The sequence below is a fragment of the Puma concolor genome, chromosome A1, assembly GCF_028749965.1.
Source record: "Puma concolor isolate L17-30 chromosome A1, mPumCon1.1.hap2, whole genome shotgun sequence".
Classification (NCBI taxonomy): Eukaryota; Metazoa; Chordata; class Mammalia; order Carnivora; family Felidae; genus Puma; species Puma concolor.
The window spans coordinates 230,981,771-231,009,413 of record NC_141667.1 but is presented as its reverse complement, the minus strand read 5'-3'; the positions used below and the strand labels follow the sequence as shown (position 1 = coordinate 231,009,413).

Genomic DNA, 27,643 nt, shown 5'->3' with positions numbered 1-27,643 from the left:
GGCTTTAAAAAAATCAAGTGTAGATTCAAACCTAAGAATATATAATTACCGGCAGGAACTTTTCAGGCATTAATCCTTACCATAGCCCTGCGTGATCACTAGGTATCACTATCTTCATTTTATAGAAAGGAAGCTGAGACTTGGACTTAGAAGAGTTACATAATTTCCTAAGAGTAGACAAATAATAAAATGGAGAGGTACGATGCAAAACTATATAAAATACAAAAAGAAATTGTGAAGCTAAATTGAAAATATATGTCCCAGTGTTATCCAGAAGGAAGGAAAACTCAGAGAACTGGCCAGGGCAGTTCATGAATTGGATATACCACTTGCAAATAACAGACTTGGCCAGTGACAGCAATCCACAGTTATTCTATTTGTATTGCATTTCCCGAATTGAACATTCCACTTCCTCACCCAAAACATTACTATGTCTGGAGAAAGATACATAAGCCTAGAATACATGTCATGAACTACTAAAATGAATGGGGAAATGAATGGACTTTTAATACACAGTTAAATCTTTTAAAGTCAATACTGTTTCCTTCTAGAAACTGGAGACAGAATATTATTGAAGGCTATAAAATCATAAAGTACACATTGGATCAGCACCAATGAGCCAGAAAATTGTTCACCAAATCCTGGTTAAAATATCAGTGTCCCTTGAAGGTTGAATGGTTTCAAAATGAAAAGAAGTCTGTATTGTTTTTTTGTTATAGGATGTAATCTTATATCACAGAATAGGCAACTGGGGCAAACTTGACTTGGGTATAGCTTCCCACCTACTTCTTGTATGGCCTCAGTTTCTTCACCTGAAAAATAGGAATAATTACACTTTCGTTGCCTGGCTGTTTTTGAAATGAGAACTAATGAGCAATTCCAGATAGATTTTAGCGGCTCAGTAAATTCTAACTAGAGTATCGTTGTTGGTAGCAATAATTATTATTTTCTGCTGTTAGGTAGTAGCCTGCTTTGGAAACATTACTTCATGCAATGTGTATTCTTGTATTACTTCATGAAAATTTGAGTATAAACGCATCACACGTGGCCGTTAAGGAAGTACAGATGTTTTAGTACTTTCTGACCTTTTAAGATATTGCTACTAGTAGCAACCATCTCTCAGTCATCTTTCAGAGCCACTATTATGCCTTACCTGAGTCTGAGGATGATAAAGATCTGGCCCCGAATGGCATTTCTTCTTATAAGCCCATGTGTTTTTTATCAGTAACAAGTTCAGCAGCATTGAACTTTTAAAATTTATTTTCAAACTTGCCAGTCTTTTTGAATCAAGAGTCATCAACCTGCAATTCAGAGCAGACCATTTTTATTTTGTGATTCACATTTGTAACTCCTGTTTGTTTTCATTCAGTCTTTGTGAATTAACACACAGGGCATCTCTCTCCCTCAGGAGACCTATGAGCCCTTTATTTACCTCAGTTTCCCTTAGTTGCAGCTGCTCCAGAGGATGAAGGCCTTTCCCTTTGAGGTTCACCAGGATTCCCCAAACAGGATGAGCATGACCCTCTCAAACGTACCCTCCAAGTAGGGTGAAAATCTTTCCGGTTGTCTTCCTCTGCTGTGCCAACAAATAGTGACAGAAACTCAATTTAACGTTCATAGGTTTGGCCTAAATTCTTGTGCCTTTTAAATTACTTTCTCATACTAATCTAGATAGCAAGCCATGCTGACTTCTCTCAAAGGCTGATGGTTTAATTCCACTACAATAATTGGGTTTTTCTTTTTATTATGAACACATTATCTCTTACAGAGAATGAACATTGGTTTACGGGCATTCTTAGTAATAGCCGACAGCTTGCAGCAGAAAGACGGTGAACCCCCCATGCCGGTGACAGGAGCTGTTCTCCCTTCAGGAAACACATTGAGAGTGAAGAAAACATATTTGAGTAAAACGCTAACTGAAGAAGAAGCCAAAATGATAGGTGGGTCTCAGAGATGTGTTAGAGGTGGGCCTTGGTAAGCCCTTCTAATGACCATTGGATACTTACCCTCAGTGAGGTACACTGTTAAAACATTTTTATACAAGTAGCTGTAACATTCCAACATTAATTGTTTTGAATGATTCATGCTGTGCTTTGTTTTACTGCCCTTTAAACTTTCTGGAACTTCCTGGTAAACATTTTGCCATTTAAATGTTAGACTTTTATCTACGGTCTTTTCAAACTTCTAATATTGATTATCTACATTTTACAGTAAATTTCTGAGACATCTGTGTCCTTTGGTAGATATCCTGTTTAAAAAGCAACCATATAAATATTCATTTGTTAGTTCATTTTTATACTTCCTTTCCTTCTTTTTTTTTTTTTTCAGTAAAATTAGTTAAATCCCTGTTTTAAACATTCCACATCCCACACATGCCAGGTCATATTGTGGGTTTAGCCTACATGAGACTATTGTCTTTTTAATTTAGCTATCTTAATCCAAAGAGGTGATTTTTTGCATTTGTTTCTTTCTTGTTGAATACTTGAATTTAGAAACCTACAAACTTTGTTAAAATAATTCCTCTGTCAAAGATCTGAGGGAAATTTGAGGAGACTTTTTGCTTCAAATGTTTATCTTTAATTAGGAAATGCTCAAATGAGTTCAGAAAGATGTATGAAAAATAATCATTAATAATTATTTCATTAAGGTACAAATTTTAAATGCAAATCAATTTGCTTTTCATTTGTTTTATATACATAAATATATAAAATGCATATACATGCATGAAATACACATAGGCTACATATATTTGACTTCCACTGTAGAACATTGACACTATATTTAATGAGAACAGTAAAAATACTATAGCTAAAATAGGTTTTACTTCATTTTAAAATTTGTGATGTAAAGCCATTTTTGTTTATTTTACTAAAAAATCTACACATATATTTCAGAGAACAGTAAACTTATTAAAATCCCAACCCCAAATAACAATTATTCTTTATTCACATCATCAGTAATGATGGTGAATTTTCTTGTACTAACCAAAAAGATAAAAATTCTAAAGCAAAGCTACCTATTTCCTTTTTATTTTAACTCTTCGGGAAAATATTTCCCTTTGAAGTATGAGAATTCCTGTTTATTAAATTTAAGTGATTATTCGGTGAACACCTACCAAGTTCAGGACACTATACCAAGCATTCTACAGAAATTAGATTGAATTGGAATCTGCTTAATGAAGTCATTGACCCATAGATGGTCTTCAGTAAAAACATGTCATAGGGGAGGAACAAACTAGGATTTCATTCCTTGATGGATTTAGTCAAAGATGTAACTATAATGCACGTTTTCCAGGAATGTCCTTGTATTACTCCCAAGTACGAAAAGCTGTGGACAACATTTTAAGGCACCTCGATAAAGAAGTGGGAAGGTGTATGATGCTAACGAATGTTCAGATGCTAAACAAAGAACCTGAAGACATGATCACGTGAGTAGAGTGAGGACTAAGTTTTCAGTGAAGGATTAATTAGCCAAAATGTACCAGCAGAGATTTTTCCCATTTATTCACTATTTTGTTCTCCTCTTCCTAGCATTAGAGTTCTGAGAAGTGCCAAGGATAGTAAAAACGTACCTTGACGATATTTGACTAACTCTGAAAATATGGTCAAACCTGAGATTGATCTATTTCAGTTATATTTTGAGTGTCCTTAGGCCAGTAAGTTAGAAACGGGAGGCCAAGACTCTCAGTGGTCCACAAGTTGCTCCCAAGCTAGCTCTGTCACAGCCTGCGTGCCAGAGTGACATCACCAGTTTACAGACATTCCATCTTTATAAATTTCAAATTCACTTGTTTCTAGTGATTGTTCCTGAACCGTGAGCGTTCCATGTGCCTAATAGTCTCTATGCGACTGTGTCATAGAAATACTGAATCTTAGAAGAATAATTTATAGTTGTGAATGTAACTCTTCATTTGAAATCCAATGTGCTCAGCCCAAATCTAAGATGCAGCTTTGTAATTAGAGCTCTGCAGAAGAAACTCATGCAACTTGTATTTGCTGCTTTTGATTCGTTACGGCAGGAACTAGGATTAGGCTATAACTTCACACTTCAAGAAAGTTCAGACTTTGTTGTTGGACTGTGAATTAAATTATACGTGGCACCTGTGGCATAAGTTTCCAAAAATATAACCGGGAAAGTTTCCTTTGTTCCTCAGCATTTCCAGTTCCAAACACCACAGTGTGTTGGAAAACTGTTACCTATACAGGGAAATTCATGTTGTGGGTGTGTATTTTTATTGCAATGGCAGGCACCTCAAAAATGAAGTATGACAAAACAAAACAATACATGATAAGACAAAGTAAAACATACAGAATTATTCTAAATACATAGTTGGGAGTATCTAAAGTTAAAATTAAAACCTCCTCCTCAGAGCTCCACTTGAAATCTACGACCATTGCTTGACTCAGCGTGATGCCTTTAGGAACTTTCCTTACGTCGACACAAATATATGCATATATGTATTTGTCGTACAAAAATGGGATTATACAATGCATATTATCCTGCAGCTTGCCAGTCATTTGTTTTAAATGATCACGTTGCTTTAGATTTCACCCTAAATGATCACAAAAATTAAAATTGACCAAGATGAATAACATCAAATGTATTGTCTCCAGCTCCGGTTCCACCCTCACAAATGGCCAGATTGTCAACCTTTAACCTCATTAGTACATTCTTTTTTAACATATTGAAGCAATTTTCAATTGATAATGTAGAAGATAAAAGACGTGTTTCTAAAACTTCTGCCATATGGTTGTTTGCCTGAAAAACAGTAAAGAAAAACTTGTAAAGGAAAACTATTGATAATCAAGAGATCCTAAGATAGGGTCAGGACCAAAATGGTATATTCAAAACCATAAAAAGGCACAGGTTTAAATGTAACTGTAAACATTTTGTTTGTATTTTAACCAATACCTTAAACTTTTTCTAAGATGATTCTTTACTTTGCCTATTCAGTCATCATAAGACCCCAAAACAGGCTGGGAATACTTTCTATGCTACATTTTGAGGCAGATCCTGGAGTAGGAAATAATTCGTTGCCACATTTCCAGAAGACAAAGAGAAACACTAGGGAAACATAAGCATTTAGGACAAGACAGGGAAGGTCCACACCACACTAACAGAAACCATCATTGCGGTTGATATGCAATCCTCCACTTTGCCACGTTCTGCTTAGGATATGAACTTGAACATTAAGCATTCTATTTGCTCCATTCCCGTTCCTCATCCCTTTTGTGGTACATGCTAGAAGACAATAATAATACCTATTAATAAAAATTATGTTATGGGGAGAGGGGGAAGTTCACTTGCTTCCTATAAAAGCCCAGAAAGCAAGGACTGCAGTAGTAGAAGGAAATCATGTACCCATTAGAGTTTCTAATCTGGGCTTCTTTTATCAGCTTGGAGGCCTCGTGGAATCTGCCTTATACTTCAGGCCAGCAGGGTCATCTGTTTTCCAACAGATAGGAAAATAATCCCAGCTGTTGAAAACATCTGGTGAGCAAGCCAGAAGAGCTATTTAAACAACTCACCGTGTTGCCAATGATCAGGAGCCATCACTAAGCTCTAACTCTGTACAGTTATTGAGGATGGCACTTGAAGACTCCTCCTCCCTTCAGTTGATTAAAACCCACTGTGCAATGGCTCCTTCTCCAGTCCTCGTACAAGGAGGACTATGCAGAAAGGACTATGGAAAAGGAGAGAAAACAATCCTATAACTTTCTGCAAAAGCAGAGCATTTGTGAAGTCAACATATTTGTGTTTTATTTTCCACATAAACAGTTTTGTATTCACTCTTGACAGACCTAAACAAAGCCGTGCAAAAAAGTAATGTCACAGAGCAGAATTTCTGTCTGATTATAGACAGGGAGGATCCTGCCTGCTGCATTTCTGTTCTGACCGCAGTTAATATTCCAAAAAAGAATGACTTTATGCTACTTTGCACTTTCATCATTGTCTCTGTGTCCTACAATAGCACTAATTTCATGACAGTTTTATATTTATTCTCAGAAGACTGAATTATCAGAATTTAAGTATGTTGTTATATTTTATCACTTAGGTTTTTTGAAGGATTTGATGGGTGGTTGAGTTTTTTCATAAAGGTTATTGGCAAAATATGTGGTTAAGAATCAGTTACCTATTTAAGCAACTCAAAATTGAAATAATTTTTCACAAAATTTAGCGTTCCTTCAGATTTTACAGCAGAATATAGAAGACACTAATTATCTTTAAGCATTCATATTGTCAAGGCAATAAAAAGAGGGAAGGAATCTCCATAGAGGTCAGGCTCATCAGTGTAATTTTACAAATCAGAATTGGATGCACAACCATATAGAATTCAGGAGTTTACCTGACATTATGAAAGGCTTATTTTTAGAAGCACTTAATTTTTTTTAAATGACAGTGGGGACTCCAGAAGAGAAATATAACTTGCTAGAGAGACAAGCTTCCAGATGTTGTGCTTGTTAGAGGCACTATGCCTTGTACACACTAAAATCCCATTTTTAAATGCTGAATGTAGGAATGAGTGCAGTGTGCTTTTTACACGCTGATGCATTTAGGCATGTTAGCGAATTCAGTGGTTTAAATGCAGTCCACAGGGACCAAACCCCATGGAACCCAACTGAATGGCAGACTCAATGGCAGAATGCTGTTGACATTGGCATTTGTCCTTTTAGATATATACCTCCAACGTTTAAATCTTTCTGAGTTCCCTTAGAACAGGCCAAGCTATAAAGGTCAAAAACTTTTGAGAAAAATGTGCAGTAAATACCAGGCAGTGATTCAGAAGGCCTGGATTCTAGTCCTTTTTCACAGATTGGATTGATTCTTTTTTTAACTTTTTGTAGCCTTTGACCCGTGTTTGTTTTCAAATTCTAGGGGTGAGAGAAAGCCAAAAATAGATCTTTTCAGGACCTGTGTTGCTGCTATCCCTCGACTCCTTCCTGATGGCATGTCAAAACTTGAACTTATTGACTTGCTGGCTAGGTAAGTGAGAGCTGCAGTGGGTTTATTTGATCCAATTGATTATAATCCTTTGTCATGATTCTTAACGACAACAGCAAAAAGAATGATTATTAAAAAATTGACAGATTTTACTAAATGAGGCATTATTCTGGGTACTATGTATAGGCAAGGGGGAATAAAGAAATGTTTTTTGCCTTTTTCCCTCCTATTCAAGGGGCTTCACATCCAAATTAGAAGCAAATACATAAGTACATAAGGTAACCAACTATCCAAGGCCTGAAATTGTGCACATTAATAGCACCTGAAGTGGGGCGCCTGGGTGGCTCAGTCGGTTGAGCGTCCGACTTCGCTCAGGTCACGATCTCACGGTCCATGAGTTTGAGCCCCGCATCAGGCTCTGTGCTGACAGCTCAGAGCCTGGAGCCTGCTTCAGATTCTGTGTCTCCCTCTCTCTCTGGCCCTCCCCCCGTTCATGCTCTGTCTCTCTCTGTCTCAAAAATAAATAAATGTTAAAAAATAATAATAAAAGTTAATTATTTAAAAAAAAAAAAAAAATAGCACCTGAAGTGTGACACGTGAGTTCAGTGGGCACGGGGATTACTGGGGACAAAGGAAGTCAGCAAATCAGTTCTGGGAGAAGGTGAAACTTGACACAGAACCCAGAACGATAAACAGAGTGACGACAGAAAGGCACAGAGGTAGGCCTGGGGAATGGGGAGGTGGGTCTTCCTGGAGAAGAGTTCATTCAGGGTCTGATTCCCAGTCTGAGGCCCACAGACCTCTCAGGAGCCAAAGTGCTTAGCTAATTTTAGCGCTTCAGAAATCTGCCCCAAACCATATATTTATCACCCTCCCAACATTTGTCCATAAGAATGCTCAGTCCAAGTAGAACCTCAAGTGAATTTGCTTTGAGTGAAATTATGTTGATACATTTAAATAAGCATAATTTCCACATGTTGATCTGAAGCCCTAGTTGACACTTATGTGCCTTTAAATTAAAAATCAAAAGTGACGTTACTTAAAAGCAATTTAGAATGTGAAATCATTAGGAATGGGGTGCATGAAGGGAGTGGGGTGATAAAGAACACAAGTCCTCCTTGACTTGAAAAAATAAAGAAAAAGGAATATAAAAGACAATGATTAAAAGGCAGAGAAATAAGACTGGAGTGGTAAATTTTTAGATAATCTTTACTGTTAGCTGAGGAATTTGGACCAATGGAGTTTTAAGTGAGAATAATGTTATAAAAAATATTAGTTTAGTCTGGTTAATCTGATAATGGTGGCACAGAGGAAAGCCCAGAGGAGGATAACAAATACTAACACTGACTGGGGCGCCTGGGTGGCTCGGTCGGTTAGGTGTCCAACTTCGGCTCAGGTCATGATCTCGCAGTGTGTGGGTTCGGGCCCCGCGTCGGGCTCTGTGCGGACAGCTCGGAGCCTGGAGCCTGCTTCGGATTCTGTGTCTCCCTCTCTCTCTCTGCTCCTCCCCCACTTGTACTCTCTGTCTCTCAAAAATAAATAAAGTTAACAAAAAATAATTTAACAAATACTAACCCTGACTGAATTAAAGATGCATTACACATGACCCCCATTTACCCACATTCACTAACCCTTGGAGAGCACCCTTCTCATCAGTATCAAGTAAAGTAACCCAAGCCCTCATCCCACATGACTGCAGACCACCAGTGGCTATCCCATAGCTTCAGAGTATCTCCACAGAGCACCATGTTCCTGGTTATTGTGGTCATCACGCCCTCTCCTCTGGAGGGCCAATATGGACTCCTGTTGTTCGCACCTTGCCATTAGTTAATATCTTTTGTAGCCTACTGTCTTCCAACCATAGACAAAACTGCCCCCTTTCCTTCTGCCAGTCACCACTACCACAGGATGGTGCTGGATTGTGAGACTGACTGAAGATCTATTACTTTGAAAACCACTGTCGCAAGCCCTGGTGCTCATTGGCCAAAGCCATCCACCCTCCTAGCTGGCTTTGGTCACTGCTACCCATAACCTCTTCTTTCCTGTAATCAGCAACCTCCACACCACGTGCCCTTCTTTCTTCCATTCCATGTTTAGGACCTATTTTAGGAAGATTATAACGTTAAAAAAAAAGGTACAGCCTAGGCTTTTGCCGCAGCTTAACAACCAGAATGTGAACAAAGAGCACATTTGTTGGAAGCAGGGAAGCAGTAGAAAGGAAGGAAAAATAAGCCTGGATCAAAGAGGGGCTTCCAGCTCTGGGTGAGAAGATCCAAGGAGGAACAAAGGGTAGAATCCCAAAGAATAATAAGCATGGTGGTTTGGGGATAAGGGAAGCTGAGGAATAAGAGACTCAAATACTGTTAATATTTGAGTATCCCACGATGATGGCAAAGACTGAGGGTAAAGAAAAGCTCTGAAGCAGGCGCCAGGTGCCAAGGTTACCCCGAAAGGTATGTGAGCAGCCGGTCGGTATGCCAGGGACAGCACTGGAGGACGTGAGTGAGTAGGAGTCAAGTGTTAGCACAGAGGAGGGGTTGCCGAGCGGAAGGGCTGGATGTGGCAGTGAGAAATCGGGGGACAGAGGACCGCTTGTCATGGCCTGTGAACCACCAGAGAGCGAGAGACCACCATCTGAGAGATTTGGAAGAAGTACCAAAAAAATGGGAGCGAAATGGAATCACAGGAAAACCCTGGATTTTGCAATCCTGCTTTTGCAATTTCACTAACCATGTGATCTAGACAAATTATGTAACCCCTCGGCCTTTTTGCCTTGGATGAAACTGGAATAATACCGCCTATCTCATAAGGCTGTTGAGAAGGCTAAATGTCATAGACGAGCGCTTTGGTGCACCCAAGGGAAAATGTGTCAGCAGGGAAAAGGCAGTTTTCAGTTCGATTGAAGCAGAAGGAAAGTTCACTGGTGTCAGTGAAGTTCTAATTGCTGAAGATTACACGCGCTAAGGCCTTTGGAATACAAAGTTTTTGAAATGTCATGCAGCGTTCAGATACACTCTCTGAATCTATTTTGCCGTGACTCTGTAGGGTGGACTCTTACCTCTGGAATCACTCTGATCACTGAATCCAGGGACGCCTGAATTCTGCTGACCATGGTGCCAGGCGTGCCAGAAGGGAATTCTCTTAGACATGGTTGGAATGTCAGTGCTATTTATGGCGCGTCGTGTTTATTATTACGTACATTCTTACAAAGCCCAAAGCAATGGGTACTGTTTTTATGAGGGGAAAGAGCAAATAAACATTCTTGAGAGTTCAAGTCTTAGAAATCAGGAAAATGACTGGACTTATATGGGAAGCCTGTGAAGAGACCTTTTTCATAAACTTTAAAAGAAGCCGGAGGCTATTCTCCTCAACGGAAGGATAACTTGGAGTGCTCGACCTACACACCGGGTCCTGTTAACCTATGAGCAAATGAGCCCCTTCAGACCTCCTTGAGGGAGGGTCAAGGGACAAAATGAAGAAATTCAATAGCAATAAATGTGGGTTTCACGTCTATAGTTACTTTATTCCCCCATCGTCAATCGCATTGGGACTGAGTTGACTCTTGAGACAATATACAGTCTAGTCAGAGAGGTATGAGACCTTTTAGTTTAGCTACTTCGTGGTCGCATCCATGGTACGTTGTTACTGGAGAAAAACTTGCTTTTCTTTAAAACTAGCAAAATAAGACCAACGTTCCTTCCAGTTCCCTGTTCGCCCCTTGACCTGCCCAAGCTCAGTTCCCTGAATAAGGAGTTTCAAGGATATGTCCCACGTGACTGTCCCCAGAGCCCCTTGCCAGCATTTCAGGTAATGACTACATTACCACAGACACTCTAATTTCAGACTAACAGTAGTGTGTTTAGCAGGACAATGGTGTATGGAATGAACTGGCAAACCCCTTTCCCCAAGCTACTACGTTTCTGATTTTATGTGTATCCCTCAGCCCACTTATAATGGCTGTGTGAAGAATCTTTCCAGTTGGGCTCCATGGAAGCCACGCTGGCTGTCCTGACATCATGATAAGATCCCTGGGGAGAATTTCCTTCCTGCGCTCACAAAGCCTGCCCTTCCCAGCTATCTGGGTACCCCTGGGATTCTCCACATAGCAGGGGAACTTACTTGTGTCCTTGGCCATGGGCATCATTTTTCTCTTAACTGTTCTCCCAGATGTTTCCTGCTCTGTCCCTTGACCACAGGAAGGACCTTTCCCCCAATGGCATACAGGCTTCTGTCCTCTCTCACTTCCCACAGCATGGCTTATGCACTAAGGGGTTGCTTTCATGGTCTACCTTTCCCTTCGAATAATTTGTCATAAGGTTGTTAGAATCAAATAATGCATATAAATCACTTCACATAGTGCCTAGAACACAGTAAACTCTCAGCAAATGTGAGTTATTATTTTTAGGCATTTTTGCATTTGCATAAAAGATTATGCCATGATGTACAATGCATTTTCAGACACATTATGTTAAGGAAAGCTGGGCACATATTTAGTCCTATTTTCAGAGAAGGAGATTTGGACTTCAGAAGAGTAAAATCAGTTGCCCGATGTACAGAATTTTCCTAAAGCCAAATGGCAGTGACACATGTCATTGGTTTGATGCAAAATGACAGATAAACACTTTTTATGCAGTGTTTCCTTATAACCTGTGGAGATTGATGAGGTAATGTGTACACAGTTTCACAATCTTCTGTGGTGCTTGAAAAATATTTATCATATACCATTTTTTATTCACCTTTCAGTATGTGTCTGTATAGTGCAAGGTGGCTAGTTGTTTTGAGTATCTGAGAACTATTGTCTCAATTGCATGTATTGCCTCAATAAACCACTTAATCTTATGTCTTTAATTTTAATTTCTTTTCATTGAGATGCAATTCGGAGCACCGTAAATAGTTGCAGGTTCATTGTTTAACACCTGCAGAGAGGAAATTCCAGCCACTTCTGGCAATTATTACAAAGGCTAACCACCCACCTGTCGGCAAATTACTACTTTTGGAAACCATGGTTTCCTGGGCATCTCTTTAAAACCATCTTTCTAGGGCACCTGGATGGCTCAGTGGGTTAAGCATCTGACTTTGACTCAGGTCATGAGCTCATGGTTTTTGAGTCCAAGCCTTGCGTCAGGCTGTGCACTGACAGCGTGGAGCCTGCTTTGGATCCTCTGTCTCCCTCCCATTCTCTCTGCCCCTCTTGCGCTCTCTCTCAAAAATAAACAAACATTTTTAAAAAATAAATAATAAATAATACCATCTTTCCCTCTGCTGCCCTTGACGTTATAGGGCAACAGGTACCTCACCTTTTCCTAATAACCTTTTGTTTTTCCTGCCATAGTTTAGAAGGGGCTGTTTCTCCTAATGGATCTTTTTCTTCTGGATATAGTCTGTGAACTTGGAATCACTCCCTTTTCATTCGTGTACCTCTAACACAACAAGGTTATTCAAAAGTACTAAGCTGACCCCATGTGAAGCTGAGCTCACCTTTATGAAAGTGTTTTCCATTAAAAGTCATTTATCTGGTCTGACCAACCAAGAAGGTGGCCTTGCTTAGGTTCTGATTTTTCCCCTTTTAAGCCACACCCTTACTTATTCAATAACGGTCTGTGGGAGCAGCCCATGCCCTCATGATCACACGGCTCAGCCCCTCTGGATCACTGAAAGAGGGGCCTCCAGGACCTCTGCACTGGCACGTTACCATCAGTTAATGTTTACTGAGTGCCTGTTTTTCCCATCGTAAAGGTGGCTTGTCATTTGCAGAAGCTTAATCTTTCAAACATTCAGGACCATAGATAGTGTAAATACAATAAATAGGAATCATGAACTTAAGATGGGAAGATGACTTCAATTGTTGTTTTATAAACTAATGTTTTTTTAAACCATGGGCTGCAGAATGACTCAGGGGTGCTTATAGAGTAATGTTTCTTCCCATATGAGGGGGGCCTCAGGCCCTTAACTCCAGCTTTAACTCAGATATTATGTGTTACAGATTACACTTAATAAGCTGCTGATTAAAATACAAAGAAAGTTTGTAAGTTCTTTCTTTGTCTTACAAAGAAAGTTTGTAAGTTTGGCCAGTCCTCAACTGGAAGCTCAGGGTAAGGGCATCTTTGTTTTCTTTCAGTCACTGACCTCCTTAAGAACTGTAGACTGGGGCGCCTGGGTGGCGCAGTCGGTTAAGCGTCCGACTTCAGCCAGGTCACGATCTCGCGGTCCGGGAGTTCGAGCCCCGCGTCGGGCTCTGGGCTGATGGCTCAGAGCCTGGAGCCTGTTTCCGATTCTGTGTCTCCCTCTCTCTCTGCCCCTCCCCCGTTCATGCTCTGTCTCTCTCTGTCCCAAAAATAAAATAAATAAACGTTGAAAAAAAAAAAATTAAAAAAAAAAGAACTGTAGACTGAGTGGGGCAAGTCTAACCGGAAGAAATAGCTTAGATCTTCCTTTCCAGCGTCTTTGTAGAACGTCACTTGCTTTTGGAACAGGAAATACATTTTCCCTGACTTGGTATATATCTGCTCATTAACAAGCTTTTGCCTGGTTTATATTGTCAAATTTGGACCAATTAGTGTGCTTTATGCTTTACAGAATATGAAAGGTGTTTGCTTATCGAATTTTTGAAACCATGTTTATTCAAAAATATACAACTGTACCAGACTTGGTTTTTTTGCAGAAAACCGGATTAAGGGTTAGATGTGCTAGATTGGAATCCTGGACTTTGAGGAAGTTCCTTAACCACTCTGGGTCCCAGCGTTTCCTCCCTTTCATTGAGGAGAATATCGACCATTTGGGGGCGCTCTCAGTGACTTAACCATTTTCTTCTCCCACACTAAATGCCTCCAGGCTGCTGAGTCCTTAGAAATATGATCCCCTCAGTGTCTTTGATCTCTCTGTCTTCCTTCCTTACCACTCCTCTGCCTTGGGTCAGGCCCCCACCGCTTGTTGCCTAAGTCACAGCAGTGACCTCCTAGCTGGTCTCTGTCCTGCCTCTGGTTGCTTCTCTAAGCCTTCTCCTCCATATGTCTGCCTATTGTTTTTTTCCAGATGTGAATCTAATCATGTTATATCACCTATAACTTTCAAGATAGTTTTTTTTTCTAATAATAATAGCTAACAGTTACTGAGTGCCTACCACACCCTCCTTGTGGTGCCATATGCCATACATGGGTCATCGTAATGAACCTCACAACAAATTCATGAAATGCGAGTACAGTTATTGTCCCTGTTTTCCAAATGAGGCTCTGAGGCTTAGGGAGATTGAGTAACTAGCACAAGGTCACATAGCTAGTAACTGACAGAGGCAAGACACTGATCCAGGCTTTCTGATTCCAGAGCACACACACCTCACCCCTTCCCTGCTGTATTGCCTCCCTGCATGGCCCACAGACCCTTTGCCAAGCTGTCTCTGCTTCCTCTCCAACACCATCTCACCCCTGGCTCCTACAAGCACCCTACCCAATTGACACAACCATACTGACCTCGATATCCTAAGGGCTGTTACGTCTGCATCTCAGGAGAGTCTCAAAAATATTTGTGTCTTAAATAAATGAATAGAAGAATCTATACATTACGTTAACTGATGGTTAATACAATGTCAAGATTTAGTATCATTATGATACTCTAGGTTAAACCACCAATACCCTGACATTCTCCGGTTGACTTGGGTTTTCTCAACCTTGACATTGTCACCATTTTGGTCTAGATAATTCTTTGTTGTAGGGAGTTGGCCCGTGCATGTTTGGCCAGATCACTAGCTTCTAACTGCTAGAGAACAGCCAGTAGCACTCTCTGAGTTGGGACAGTCAATCATGTCTCCAGACATTACCGCATCTCCCTCGGTGGGGCAAAATTGTGGACCATTGATCTCACCCTTAGTTGCTCATTTTCACTGAACTTCCAGATGAGTCCCTTAGCTTCTCTGGTACTCCGTTGTTTTATCCTTAAAAGTGACAGGGTTTGATACGAATTTATTCTACAGTCAATAATGTATTAAAAAGTTATTCAGATACACCTAAAGCCATGTAATATTTTAGATTTCATCCTGAAACAGAAAAAAAAGGACATTAATGAAAAACTGGGGACAGCTGAATAAAATCTGTAGTTTAGTTAATAGCACTGCACCTATGTAAATTCCTTAGCTTTGATAAAGGTACCATGGTCATATAAGGTGTCCACATTAGGGGAGCCGAATGAAGAGTATATGGAAGGGTGAACCATTTTTTTTTAATGTTTATTTATTTTTTAAGAGACGGAGAGACAGAGTGTGAGTGGGGTAGGGGCAGAGAGAGGGAGGGAGATATAGAATCCAAAGCAGGCTCCAGGCTCCGAGCTGTCAGCACAGAGCCTGACGTGGGGCTCGAACCCATCAGCTGTTGAGATCATGACCTGAGCTGAAGTCGGATGCTTAACCGACTGAGCCACCCAGGGGCCCTGGGGGCGACCCATTTTTGAGACACAAGGAAAAACAGAGACCTGTATTTGTTCAATCACAGATCTAGAAGAAAAGTTAATAAACTAAATCCCTTTATTTTTTTTGACTCATTTTGCAGGCTGTCTATTCATATGGACGATGAACTGCGACACATTGCACAAAACTCTCTTCAGGGTTTACTTGTTGACTTCTCAGACTGGAGAGAAGATGTACTGTTTGGCTTTACCAACTTCCTACTCCGGGAAGTAAATGACATGCACCACACGCTCCTTGATTCGTCCCTCAAGTTACTGCTTCAGCTGCTCACGCAGTGGAAACTGGTCACACAAACTCAAGGAAAAGTCTACGAACAAGCCGGCAAGATCAGAAATTCAGAGGTAATCTTCACACTCCTCCCACCAATTTATATTCCCTAATACAGTACACACGTAAACGCATCACAGCTCGGAGAAACTTCGGCGTTCTTTCTTCCAGCCACCTAGGAACTTTCTGCCCTGGGGTGGCCCTTAATTTTTCCATCCATGTAAACTGTGACCGGGAAACTCAGGGTTGATATGTTATCAGGTTAGAATTGTTAACATTCACAAAACCATTAAGGGAGTAGAAATTGCTCTTAGCTGCCCACTAGTTTTGTTTTGTTTTTCCTAGCCTGCAACATATTGGTTGCCTTGCCCAATATCCACAGAGAAGAAAATGCAACCTTGTGGTCTCTTTATTCTTTCACAAATCAGTCCTAAATGGCAAAAATTAATGACAACGTCATCAAGAGCAGGTTGAGGAGAAGTGTTGTCAGGAGAGCAGGGGCAGCGGTGACTTGGCATCGAATGAGCAGAGAGAGGGCCTGGCGAGGGAAGAATACAGCTGAGAGTCTGGGGAAGGCGGAGGCTCAGGGAAGCACAACAGCGCTGAGGGAAGAGCCAGGATCCAGATCCTAGGTCATTCCTCTTTCCTTGTGTGTTGTACACACAGAAGGGAGAGAAACAAGGATTGCATGTGCTTGTCAAAGGGAAAACCTGAAACGGATGTGGAATCTGCCCTGTTGTCTGGCTTGCTTTTGTTTCAGACCCACTTGGTCATGGTTCAGAAACTTTGAGAACCCATCTCATAAGCACGCACAAACCTAGATTAGAATCTAACACAAATGCAAGTTAAGTAAGTGTGATTAGGAAGTAAATGTTTGAAAATTCAATTGAACGGTCTCCAAAAGTCTATAGGGAGTCTGGCTAAAAACAAATTAGGCCACTTTGACTGAATTTATGGTATAATTGCCAACAGTATATGAATAGAACCAGTTTTGTTCTTATTAATATTAATTGCCTTTGAAAGTTATTTCTTATCAGAGGTAACAGATGGTTGATGGTATTTCAAAGTAACAATTGATCTAAAGAAAAAAGAGATCTGTGCTGTCATGAATAATAATGAATTTATACTCCTGTCTGATTAGAAGCCACTGTAATTTATTTTAATATTACAAGGTCACATGTGCCGAAAGATGTGCATGTGAGTACTTTCTTCTTCCTCGATTGTTATTTTTCTGAATATACAATGTGTTCTCATTACATGACAGCTAATTCCAAATGGCTCCAGCCACCGAATTCAGTCGGAGCGAGGTCCCCACTGCAGTGTTCTTCACGCCGTGGAAGGCTTTGCTCTGGTTTTACTCTGCAGTTTCCAGGTGGCCACACGCAAACTGTCCGTTTTAATACTCAAGGAAATTCGAGCTTTATTTGTTGCCCTGGGTCAACCGGAGGTATGGATTATCCTTCTGAATTTTCCAATTCATTTCTTTCTTTTGAAGTTTAGATTAAAACCTGTAAATAATGCATTATTGTTTTCTGTCCTTCCGTTCACACATGTCAAGAAATAATTTTTGATTCGTCATGGGGTTTTGATTATGAAATAACATTCTTGATCTGTATGAGTTATATATTCTGAGAGCAATAGAAAAAGACCACTCTTGATTCTGTAAGAGGTGGTGCTTGGTTAAGAAGTGAAGGATTTTAAGATTCAGTTATGTGTCATTTTTCTTTTTCTTTAAATTTTTTTAAATGTTTATTTTTGAGAGAGAGAGAGAGAGAGAGAGACAGAGCGTGAGTGGGGGAGGGGCGGAGAGAGAGGGAGACACAGAATCCGAAGCAGGCTCCCGGCTCTGAGCTGTCAGCACAGAGCCCGATGCAAGACTCGAACCCACAAACCATGAGATCATGACCTGAGCTGACACCGGACGCTTAACTGACTGAGCCACCTAGACACCCCCAGATCATTCTTCCCAATAATGTTCAGCAAACATCAAATTAAAAAGATATTATTACATTTATACTAGAGAATGAACTTGAGAAAATAATGAGTTCCATTTAAAATGATCAAGGCATCAAACAGTGTGGCTAACTGAAATTTGTTTAATTGCATCAGTAATTGTAGAAAATGCCATCGTAAGAAAATGTCCCCTGAGATCAGAGAAACGAGCCTATTATTAAGCATTATCGGCCAGCTAACCTCCACGCTTGGTCAAGTGCTCTACATCCTTGTTCTAATGATAAGGCATGTTGCCTGTGAGCCCAGGTGGCCAATCCCAGTACCTAGGTCGATGGGAGAAGGAGTTTTTTGTGTCCCATACTTCTTCGAAAAATGCTACTTTCCATTTTCCGGGTTTAAATCACTGATCTTGGTTTTATGACCCACAAAATGGCCATTGTCTTTACCAAATATTTTCAAATCCATCACAGTGCTTTATGTTCACTTTTCTTCAGATAGCTTTGTGATATATTTTAGGACATCTGTGGTTTCTGATGAATGAATGTCTAAGACATACTGTAGTTTGGTAAAACTCTGTTAAGTCTCTAACTATGATAGTAATGATAACAATGATTACCATGGATGTGTCTGGCACTGTGTTGTGCTCTACACATAGTATCTCATTTAACTTTCACGATCACCTAAGAATTAGTGTTATTATCCACAGTGTACAGTTACGGAAATTGTGGTTTAGGGAAATTCAGTACCTTACCCAAAATCAACAGTGAGGATGCAACAGAACCAGAATTGAAACCCCCGAAGCCTTTCTTAGAAAGAACCCCCGAAGTTCTTTCTAAGTATAGCTGACATACAATTGTTACGTTAGTTTCAGGTATAAAACCCATGCTCTTAACTGCTTTTCCAGGACTGCGTTAAAAACATTCCTCATATGTTACTTTCTTGGACCAGCCCCAGCTTTGTATAATTTTTTTATTGAGGTGTCATTGACATACAACATTATATTAGTTTCAGGTGTATTTGTTTACATTGTGTAATCATCCCTACAATAAGTAGCATTAATATGTGTCACCATACAGAGTTATAGAATTTTTTTCTTGTGATGAGAACTTTTACAATCTGCTGTCTTAGCAACTTTCGAATATGCAGGATGGTATCATCAGCTATAGTCCCCATGCTGTGCTCTACACCCCCATAACTTATTTATTTTGTAACTGGAAGTTTATACCTTGTGATTCCCTTCGTGCATTTCACCCACCCTGAAACCACCAATCTGTCCAATCTATGAGCTTGTGCTTTTTTTTTTTCCAACCACAATTTTTTTTTAAACCATTCTCATTCATACATGAATAATGACAACCCGAGGCTTTCCTGAAGGCTTTAAAAGTAAATAATTTGATATTTCTGAGCTTCTCTATAATAAAGGATGGCAAACATACACATATCCATATATATACATATGTATATATGCTATTTGTGTAGAAGAATTTTCAATAAGATACTCTCTCCTATACCCTGTAGTTTGCTTCTCTTACTAAATAGCTTACACAACATAGATACCGCAGAGTATGTGGTCAGTCTCCATTGCACTTTCTTTGGAACTAAAATTCAATCATAGTCAACAATTTATCAGTTATTTTTGCTGATGAGTGACTTATGGATGTAGCATTTTAGTGGTCTGGCAAAGCATATTCTTGTGGGGCTTTCATTCCTTAAAATTAACGACAACGTGAACACTCTGAGGGATGACGTATGGCACGAGTGTTTGTTTAGATCCTTGTGTACACGCATGATTTTTTGAAATCCAAGTATATGTCTTTTCAGTACACTGTGAAGTTAGAGCTCTAATTATCTTCCACTGAAACTTGAAAGACTAAACTCAGACTCACAGGGAATTTAATCTACACATTTCACCATCTTGGCATTCACTTTTCCATGAGAAAACCCTTATCACTATCTTGCAAGCTGTTCTGCTTCGTGTACTGAACAAAGGCAGTGGGGTGGGTGGGAAGGATTCATTTTCCCATGGAGAGTAACTGCCAACCCTTCATACAGGACGATGACAGACCTATGATTGATGTCATGGATCAGCTAAGTTCTTCCATTCTCGAAAGTTTCATTCATGTAGCAGTTTCAGATTCGGTAAGTACACATTTGATCCTGATTCCTAACTGTTCTTAAGTACAAGCTCTGGATCTGACAAAGAGAGACAAAGAAAAATGCTGTGGCAGAATGCTGGGGTTTTATGTCAGATTAATAAACTGACACAACAGTACTTATGAAAACAAGACAGGCTTTTCAGATACTAGCTGAGGAAACATCCAGATAAATTTCAAACAAAATTTGAGCCTCAGGAATATAGATAATATTTTGCAAACTGCAATTTCAAGAAGAATTGCTCAGGATTCTTTAAGAAAGTTAATTCTCTTTATTTATTATGCTTAACACTGTATGTAACTTCTATATGGTGCCTTACAGTTTACAGCATCCTTTAACATTATCCTTTAACATTAGTACCCTCATAGGTACTAAACACAAAAATATTTAGGGGCAGCAGCATAGTGACACAGAGAGAAGCATTAGGACTGGCACTTGACCCTAGTTGGACTCTGACTATAGGACAGCCTTATCTGCCATGCAGATAGATTCTTTCTTTTTCAAGAGCATATTGGCACACTTTAATTTCCTGAAGAAATTTGAAGGGAAATTGAAACTGATATTAACTATCTGATTTTTTTTTTTTTAATCAGCATAGTGCAGTAAGGGGACCTGGATTAATTTCAGCTAAATAGCGAAAAGAGGCAGTGCAGATCAGGGACCGCTTGCAGAATCCACATTGCTGATGCCTCTTGTATATTATTGTCAAATAGCTATAAACGAATACAAACATTTTTCACAAATAGCTATAAATGAATACAGAGCCTGAAGGTGTTTGTGAGCTTTTCATGGTCTTTTCTCTGAGACTGAGCACAGATCCTTACTTTTAGTGGCCCTGTCCTTGCTTACAGTCGTAGTAATAATGATCATTATTCAAACAAGTAAGCCCAGCAGCACAGACTTTCACCGTGATATTGAATAGTCCTTCTTTCCGAAATTCGATGTGTTTGAACATGGAATGGAAGAGTTGAGTTTAATTGTTATATACACATATCTTATTTGTCAGCAGATTATATTTCGTTCATGTGATTTTGTTCTGTCTATCAGAATCAAAATCCTGAGCCAGGGGTAGCTAGAGCAGCCATACCTCACTTAGGAAGATGCACAGAAAGGGGAGAAGAAGAATGTGCCTGCCTTGTTCCAGATGTTTCTACATTCCTTAGCTCACATAATTTACCTAAAAGATCAGGTGAGATTAGCATTCTAATTCCCAAGTTATAAATTCATGTCTCCCAGAGACTCTGGGATACTCAGGACTCTTCCCAGGTCATGAGCTCTGAGTGGGGGTGCTGTTGGAACCTCCTCTCTGACTCTGAAGCTCAAGATGTGCCCCCTTAAAGCCCACTCACCATTGAGGCTACTAGTGTGGCACCTGACCCGTGGGAACCTGTAGACCCATCAGATAGAACGGGTCATTTTAAATGCCCGACAGTCATAAAGGCAATCTTCTCTCCGGGCACAGCTGCCAGATTATTTGAAATGTGGTCTTCCCCAAACTGTACTATTCTGGACTTAAAAGAGAATGACACATACGAACTTGCACGAGATACGCAGCAAAAAAGTTTTCAAACGTATTGGTTTTTTTGGCTTGATATCATAGGTCAAGAATAAGTAGGTCCCTTACCTCAAAACCATCAGTGAAATGCCCTTCATAAAAGGGACTGCATTCAGCCATCTCCCTAAATCAGAGGGAAGGTATTTTAGTCTAAGTAGAGGTAAACAAGATTATGGCATTAAAAGGCCCACACTACCAAGACAGGGATTAAAAACACGTTTGTGAATCTTAGAAGTTAATAACTTTTAAGAATTTTCAATGGCAAATCCATGATCAAGTTTAACCCAGGCCATATATTTTTCAATAAATATTCGGTGAGCAGTTGGGTGTACTAATGCACAGTGCAATGTGCCATTAAAACTGTTCAAAATATGACGTGTGTCCTTGAGCCCTGCACTTGAACTGCTTTCAGTCTTGCATCAGAAACAGCAGTGGCTACAAATGGGCATCCTATGTGGCAGGAGCAGAAGGGGTGTTTCAGATTCAAAGCTTGGCCCATCGCAGGAGGTAATCAGGAAGAGCACTGTGGACGAAGGGGCATTTAGACCCAGCCGTGGAGGGGACGTGTAATTTGCAGTGCAGCATTGATTCATTGCCTACTTCTTGGACCCACAGGCCACATTACCGCTGACCCACAGTGTGGATCTGCAGTGGTTGGTGGAGTGGAATGCAGTCCTGGTCAATAGCCATTACGATGTGAAGAGCCCTTCCCATGTCTGGATATTCGCTCAGTCTGTCAAAGACCCCTGGGTCCTCTGCCTCTTCAGTTTCCTCCGGCAGGAGAACTTGCCCAAACACTGCCCCACAGCCCTCAGCTACGCCTGGCCGTACGCCTTCACTCGGCTCCAGTCGGTCATGCCTCTGGTTGACCCAAAGTAAGAGAACTGTGTTTTCCTCTTTTGTTTATCATTTTTGCCCTCTTACATTTACATGTTATCTAAAAGATTGGCATATTATAATCCTCTCTGGTTTCTGCACTTCCTAATACAGAATTCTTAATATTGAATAAAAGCCAGTCAAAAACTCTTACCTAGCACTAGTTTGTTTGGGAGGTCAACTGTGTTTGGGCACTTCCTAGGGTCTTTATTTAACAAGCGATATTTAAAATGCAGAACTTAGTTTCACTCTTGTTTTCAACTCCGTACTTCCAGTAGCCCAATTAATGCCAAGAAAACCAGCACCGCCGGCAGTGGAGATAATTATGTTACCTTGTGGAGAAACTACCTTATTCTTTGTTTTGGAGTTGCAAAACCCAGTATTATGAGCCCGGGACACTTAAGAGCTTCCACTCCAGAAATAATGGCGACCACACCTGATGGTACAGTGAGCTACGATAACAAGGTGACGTGACATGCTTCAGAAGAATTATTCTGTAAGGTTTTTTTTTAGCTTGTTTGTCTAGAGTTCACAGTGCACGTCGCACTGTGCCTGCCATCTGGAGTGTATGGGATCAGATTTTCATCCTACACATTTCTAAATTCCATTGAGTATTGACGTGCATAATTTATTAGTCCTCCCTGACAAGTGGGGAACTGAAGATTAAGAGAAGTTAAGAAACTTGGTTAAGACCATAGAGTGCCCTGAGGTTTATTCATTTATTATGCCCTGAGGTTTGGTTCCTGCCCTGCATACCACATTTCTCTCACTCCTTGCCGAGTATTCTCCTTGAAACGATGCCTTCATTACATGATCTTGTTAAGAATGGGTTTGTAGATTTAATTTTAAAAAAGAAAGACATAATAAAAGTATTCTTTAGGATTTGTGTCCCAGGTAAAAAATGCATTCATGGTGCTGTATTAAAATTTATGTCTGTCTTTGTTTTTTTTCTCTCTGAAATGATGGCAGTGCTTTGGGACGTGGTTTAGTACTTTGAAACTGTTATAATGGAATCATCCTTTGATTAAAGGAAGCATCGGTTATCATGTTACCTCTTTTTCACTTTTAATCAACTTGTTTCAGGCCATAGGCACCCCATCGGTGGGAGTTCTGTTAAAGCAGTTGGTGCCTTTGATGAGACTAGAGGGCATTGAGATCACAGAGTCCTTAGTTTTAGGATTTGGAAGAACAAATTCCCTTGTTTTCAGGTACGGTAGTCTCAATGAGTTGCTCTAAATTCGTTCCTACTGCTGTTGTCGTAGTTCCTGTTTTTAACTCAAGTTTGAGTCTGCGTGTTGGCATGTGCCTGGGGGGGTTTATAGGCTTTGTGCCATTTCCTTTGTGTCCTCATGGTTTGACGTGCATGTAGCCAGCGTTTCTCACCGCCGCCTCGCTTTTCCCCTTTCGCCTTTGCGGCTTTGATTTTCCATCTCAGATTTTATCTCGTTTGCAAGATTGGTTTTAGATAGCTGTAAGTGAAGGTAATTCAGTGTCCATCGCCAGAGAGCCAGACTGTTCAGAGGCTTTCATGTCAAAACAATGAGGTCTGCTCATCAGCCATTTATGCAACAGATCTCAAAGGCTAAGCACTGATAGAACTCTTTCAAGGGTATTCTGTTACACTAGTCGATCTTTTCAGAAGGTGCTTTATCTGCCTTAATAGAACCATCATATCTCTGATTCTTGGCTCATTTCACACCTTTAATCAAATAACCGTTCCATCTGAGGCAGTGTCAAAGCCTTTTGAAAGAGTCATCATAAAATATTAGTTCAGGCTGTCTCTGGTGACTTGAGCTAAGCATATAAGCACCAGTAAAATTCCCAAGTTTTTTATGTAGAGAGAAAAGGGAAAGCTCTAAGCATCTGCCAGAGACCCTATTCGAAAACTAAAGATTAATGAGACATTTTAGAGGCAATTGGAAAAAAATCTGTTACGTTGTTCATGTATAGAGTCAGATTTTATTCTCATAAAAAGTAATTGTGAGTTCTGATACTGGAGTGTCAGCTCACCAGTGTTTTTACTACTTACTAGTTAACTAGTTAAGACAAAGAATCACGTAGATATACTACAAGAAGATAAGAAAACAATTCCTGGAATAACCTAACATTCTTTCCCAAAGAACCTAAGAAACTAACATTCTTTCCCAAGGACATATGTTCTCGTACATCTTGCCCTCTCAGTATTCCTAGGGGTGGGTAAGATTGTGCAATTTATTAGCCACATGGGTCCGGAAGACTTAATGTCTCTGGGCCTCAGTTCCCTTACCTATAAAACTGTTATAATAAATAAAAATGAAGTATATCTATCTAATAAAAAAAGAAAAATTGTTATAATTATAAAATCTATCTTACATATTTATTGAGAGGATTAAATGTAAAAATGTACGTAATAAATATTCAGTAAATGGTTGCAGTTGAAGGAGGTCATTAATATTATTTCCATTTCTTTGATGAAGAAATTCTAGCATCTGTGCTAGAGAAATCTGAAATGGAGTCCAAGTGTTCTGTCTCTCAGCACAGAATGCCGCAAAGTTTACCTTCCTAACTTTGGATTTCCCTGGAGGATGATGTCTAAGAGCACAAATTATCCCACTGGAAGACTGCAGAATATTGCAAGGTGTTCAGGCATCGAACAGACAGACTATACACAAAATACCTAGCCACAGGCTAGCTCTTCTAATTTGTCTGTCTTGACATAGCAGTTCAGAAGTTATTTCCCAAAGAACACAAATAATTAGTTGAGAACTGGAGATTGTGGGGATGGGTGAAAGATGAAAATGTCTTCTGTGAAGGACTCGATTTTATCTTCATCCCCACTGCCCCTAGTAAAGTGCTTTGAATGTAGTCACCACTTGTAATACATTGTTTGTTTAACTGTTTAGAGGGGGATTTTAAACATCAGGGTTTCCAGAACAGTAAATCAGAATCAAGTCAACAGACATGCATTGAGCCCAAATTATATACATAACACTGGGATAATGACCAGTAACACAAAGTACAGGCCAACACCTAGTTCCAGTTCCCCACGTGACTAAGAAACGGAAAGGCCAGGGGGCGGTTGATGTCAGAAGCAAAATGAGAAAAGAACATGGTTTAGGACTAAATGCATGTATTTGGTGATAAACTTGGTGTCGATAATAGTGAATTTCAAATGCCAACCTTTATCTCCATAGAGAGTTGGTGGAAGAACTCCATCCATTAATGAAAGAAGCCCTGGAACGAAGACCAGAGGTAATATTTTAATTTAAATACTTCATACCTCCGTTCATGTGGTCAACGTTATAAATTTAGATCGTACTTAATGGTTTCCCCTAAAAAAAAAAAAAAAAAATACAAACACCCAGCCCGCTTTTAATAGTGAATCTTAATATTTTAACTTCTGTTATTTTTATTATTGTTCAGTATTTGAATATTTAGCATAATACGGTTCCTCTGTTAAAAGATTCTGTGTTCTAAACTCATGAAGGCAAACAATCTAAATGGTCACGTGCATGTTAAAATACTACATTCTTTTGTAGGAGGTTTGAGTTGATTGAATGTTTTTGTTGGTTTGCTTATTTTTTACGAGGAGTTGAATGGTCAAGAATATTATTTGTTTGATCTGGCATAGGAAGGATTTTCTTCAAAATTATCTTTCCTGAAGTGAACTCTGGAAAGGACAAATTTATACACAGCAGGATAAAAAAAAAAAAAAGAAGAAGAAGATGGAAAAAGAAGCTTCCCATATAGTAGATAAGATACAAGACGTAGCAAAAATTTTAGCAGTGTGACTTAGAATGACCAGAATTGGTGAGATTCTTCGTGTCCACTAGCCCTTTCTTGTTTCCATGCCTCTGTCTTTCCATAGATGCCAGAAGCATCTAGGAACTGAGGCTGGTTAGTTCTCAACGTTGCCACCTTATAAATATTTACTGACCCACTTAGGATCTGTTTCTTTTATAGCCTATAATAGCAAGATTTTCTCTAAGGATCTGGAAGAAAGAAAAACACCCTTGTCTTTGTGTTTAGAAGATTGAAAACCCAGGGGCACCTGGGTGGCTCAGTCAGTTAAGCATCTGACTTCGACTCAGGTCATGATTTCAGTTTGTGGGTTCAAGCCCACATCGGGGTCTGTGCCAACAGCTCGGAGCCTGGAGCCTGCTTTGGATACTGTGTCTGCCTCTCTCTCTGCGCCTCCCCAGCTTGTACCCTCTTTCTCTCTCAAAAATATGAAAAGTCATGTCTATATTATGCCTTTCTTTAATACAGTTTCTCAAAGCAAAGTTATTGTTTTGCCTACATTCATAAATGGTATTACCTTTTTCTACACAGAACAAAAAACGCCGAGAACGGCGGGATTTGTTAAGGCTACAGCTACTTCGAATTTTCGAGCTTCTGGCTGATGCTGGTGTCATAAGTGACAGGTAAACTGAAGATTCTAATGAGTTGATCTCTCCTCACCAAACTGGTCTTTTTGTCTTTTTTTTCTTTCTGTCTTTCTTTCTTTTGTTTTTTTTAATATGTTACCTTTAACTTTTACTCAGAAACGTCCAAAAAAGCGTATTGTTGTTTTTGTGCATATTCGATTTATACTGCCCATAGGTCAAGAACAAATTTAGTGTGTGAGTTCTGACAGTGAATCTTATTTTCCATGAAGCATGTACTACTTTGATGTAAAGACCAGTCATCTAAAAGCTTTATTTCTTTTTTATTATTCCAGCACAAATGGAGCCTTGGAACGGGATACGTTAGCCCTTGGAGCTTTGTTCTTAGAATATGTGGACCTGACCCGCATGCTTCTAGAAGCCGAAAATGATAAAGAAGTTGAAATTCTTAAAGATATCCGGGCACATTTTAGTGCGATGGTCGCCAACTTGATTCAGTGTGTTCCAGGTACAGGGATGCATCACTGCGGATTTCCTTTCATGCCTGACAGACCGTTTGTGTTTCTCATTACTGGGCTTTTCCTCTTTAATCCTACTGGCCTGTGTGCAGGTCTTAGATGGGATCGTTCATTTACTTTGAAATACTTGGAAATACACATAAGAACAGATTGTGGTAATTCAGCACAGAGTTGGAAAGGGAACAATAGGAATGAAATTTGGCTTTGTTCTTGTCATTATTTCTATTCTTTGTTTTGGTTCCCATCTAAAAATGAATCTATGTAATTCATAGGAAGGAAATAATTCAGGGGGAGCTGAATTATTTCATTTCTTCTTCTTATTGTGCTAACCTGTGAACATGTGATCCGTCTCCACAGTATGCCTTCTCTTCCCTCTCCGATTAACACATTCTATACAGCTAATAAATTAGATTATTGAGAGGTTTTTGCACAGAGCAAACTGTGGGTATGGGTATGAAAACTTTTCATCTAATAAAAGCATGGAGAATAAAAATAGCTGGCCAGTTTGGTGTAAAAATTAATTGCTGTAATTAAAAGTTGTGACATATGGAGCGCCTGG

General features: G+C 39.7%; 1 protein-coding gene across 8 annotated transcripts in view; it reads left to right on the top strand.

Moving 5' to 3' along the window:
* Positions 1-27,643, top strand: part of FRY (FRY microtubule binding protein) — a 463,051-nt gene that overhangs the window by 321,935 nt on the left and 113,473 nt on the right. For all 8 annotated transcript variants that reach the window (XM_086714061.1, XM_086714067.1, XM_086714035.1 and 5 more), the window contains 12 exons: positions 1,769-1,940; positions 3,295-3,427; positions 6,877-6,984; positions 15,480-15,738; positions 16,929-17,111; positions 19,670-19,756; positions 21,942-22,201; positions 22,478-22,667; positions 23,286-23,410; positions 25,376-25,433; positions 26,514-26,605; positions 26,902-27,074. In XM_086714061.1, the coding sequence (XP_086570187.1) occupies positions 1,769-1,940; positions 3,295-3,427; positions 6,877-6,984; positions 15,480-15,738; positions 16,929-17,111; positions 19,670-19,756; positions 21,942-22,201; positions 22,478-22,667; positions 23,286-23,410; positions 25,376-25,433; positions 26,514-26,605; positions 26,902-27,074 (1,840 nt within the window). The remainder of the gene's footprint in view (positions 1-1,768; positions 1,941-3,294; positions 3,428-6,876; positions 6,985-15,479; positions 15,739-16,928; positions 17,112-19,669; positions 19,757-21,941; positions 22,202-22,477; positions 22,668-23,285; positions 23,411-25,375; positions 25,434-26,513; positions 26,606-26,901; positions 27,075-27,643) is intronic.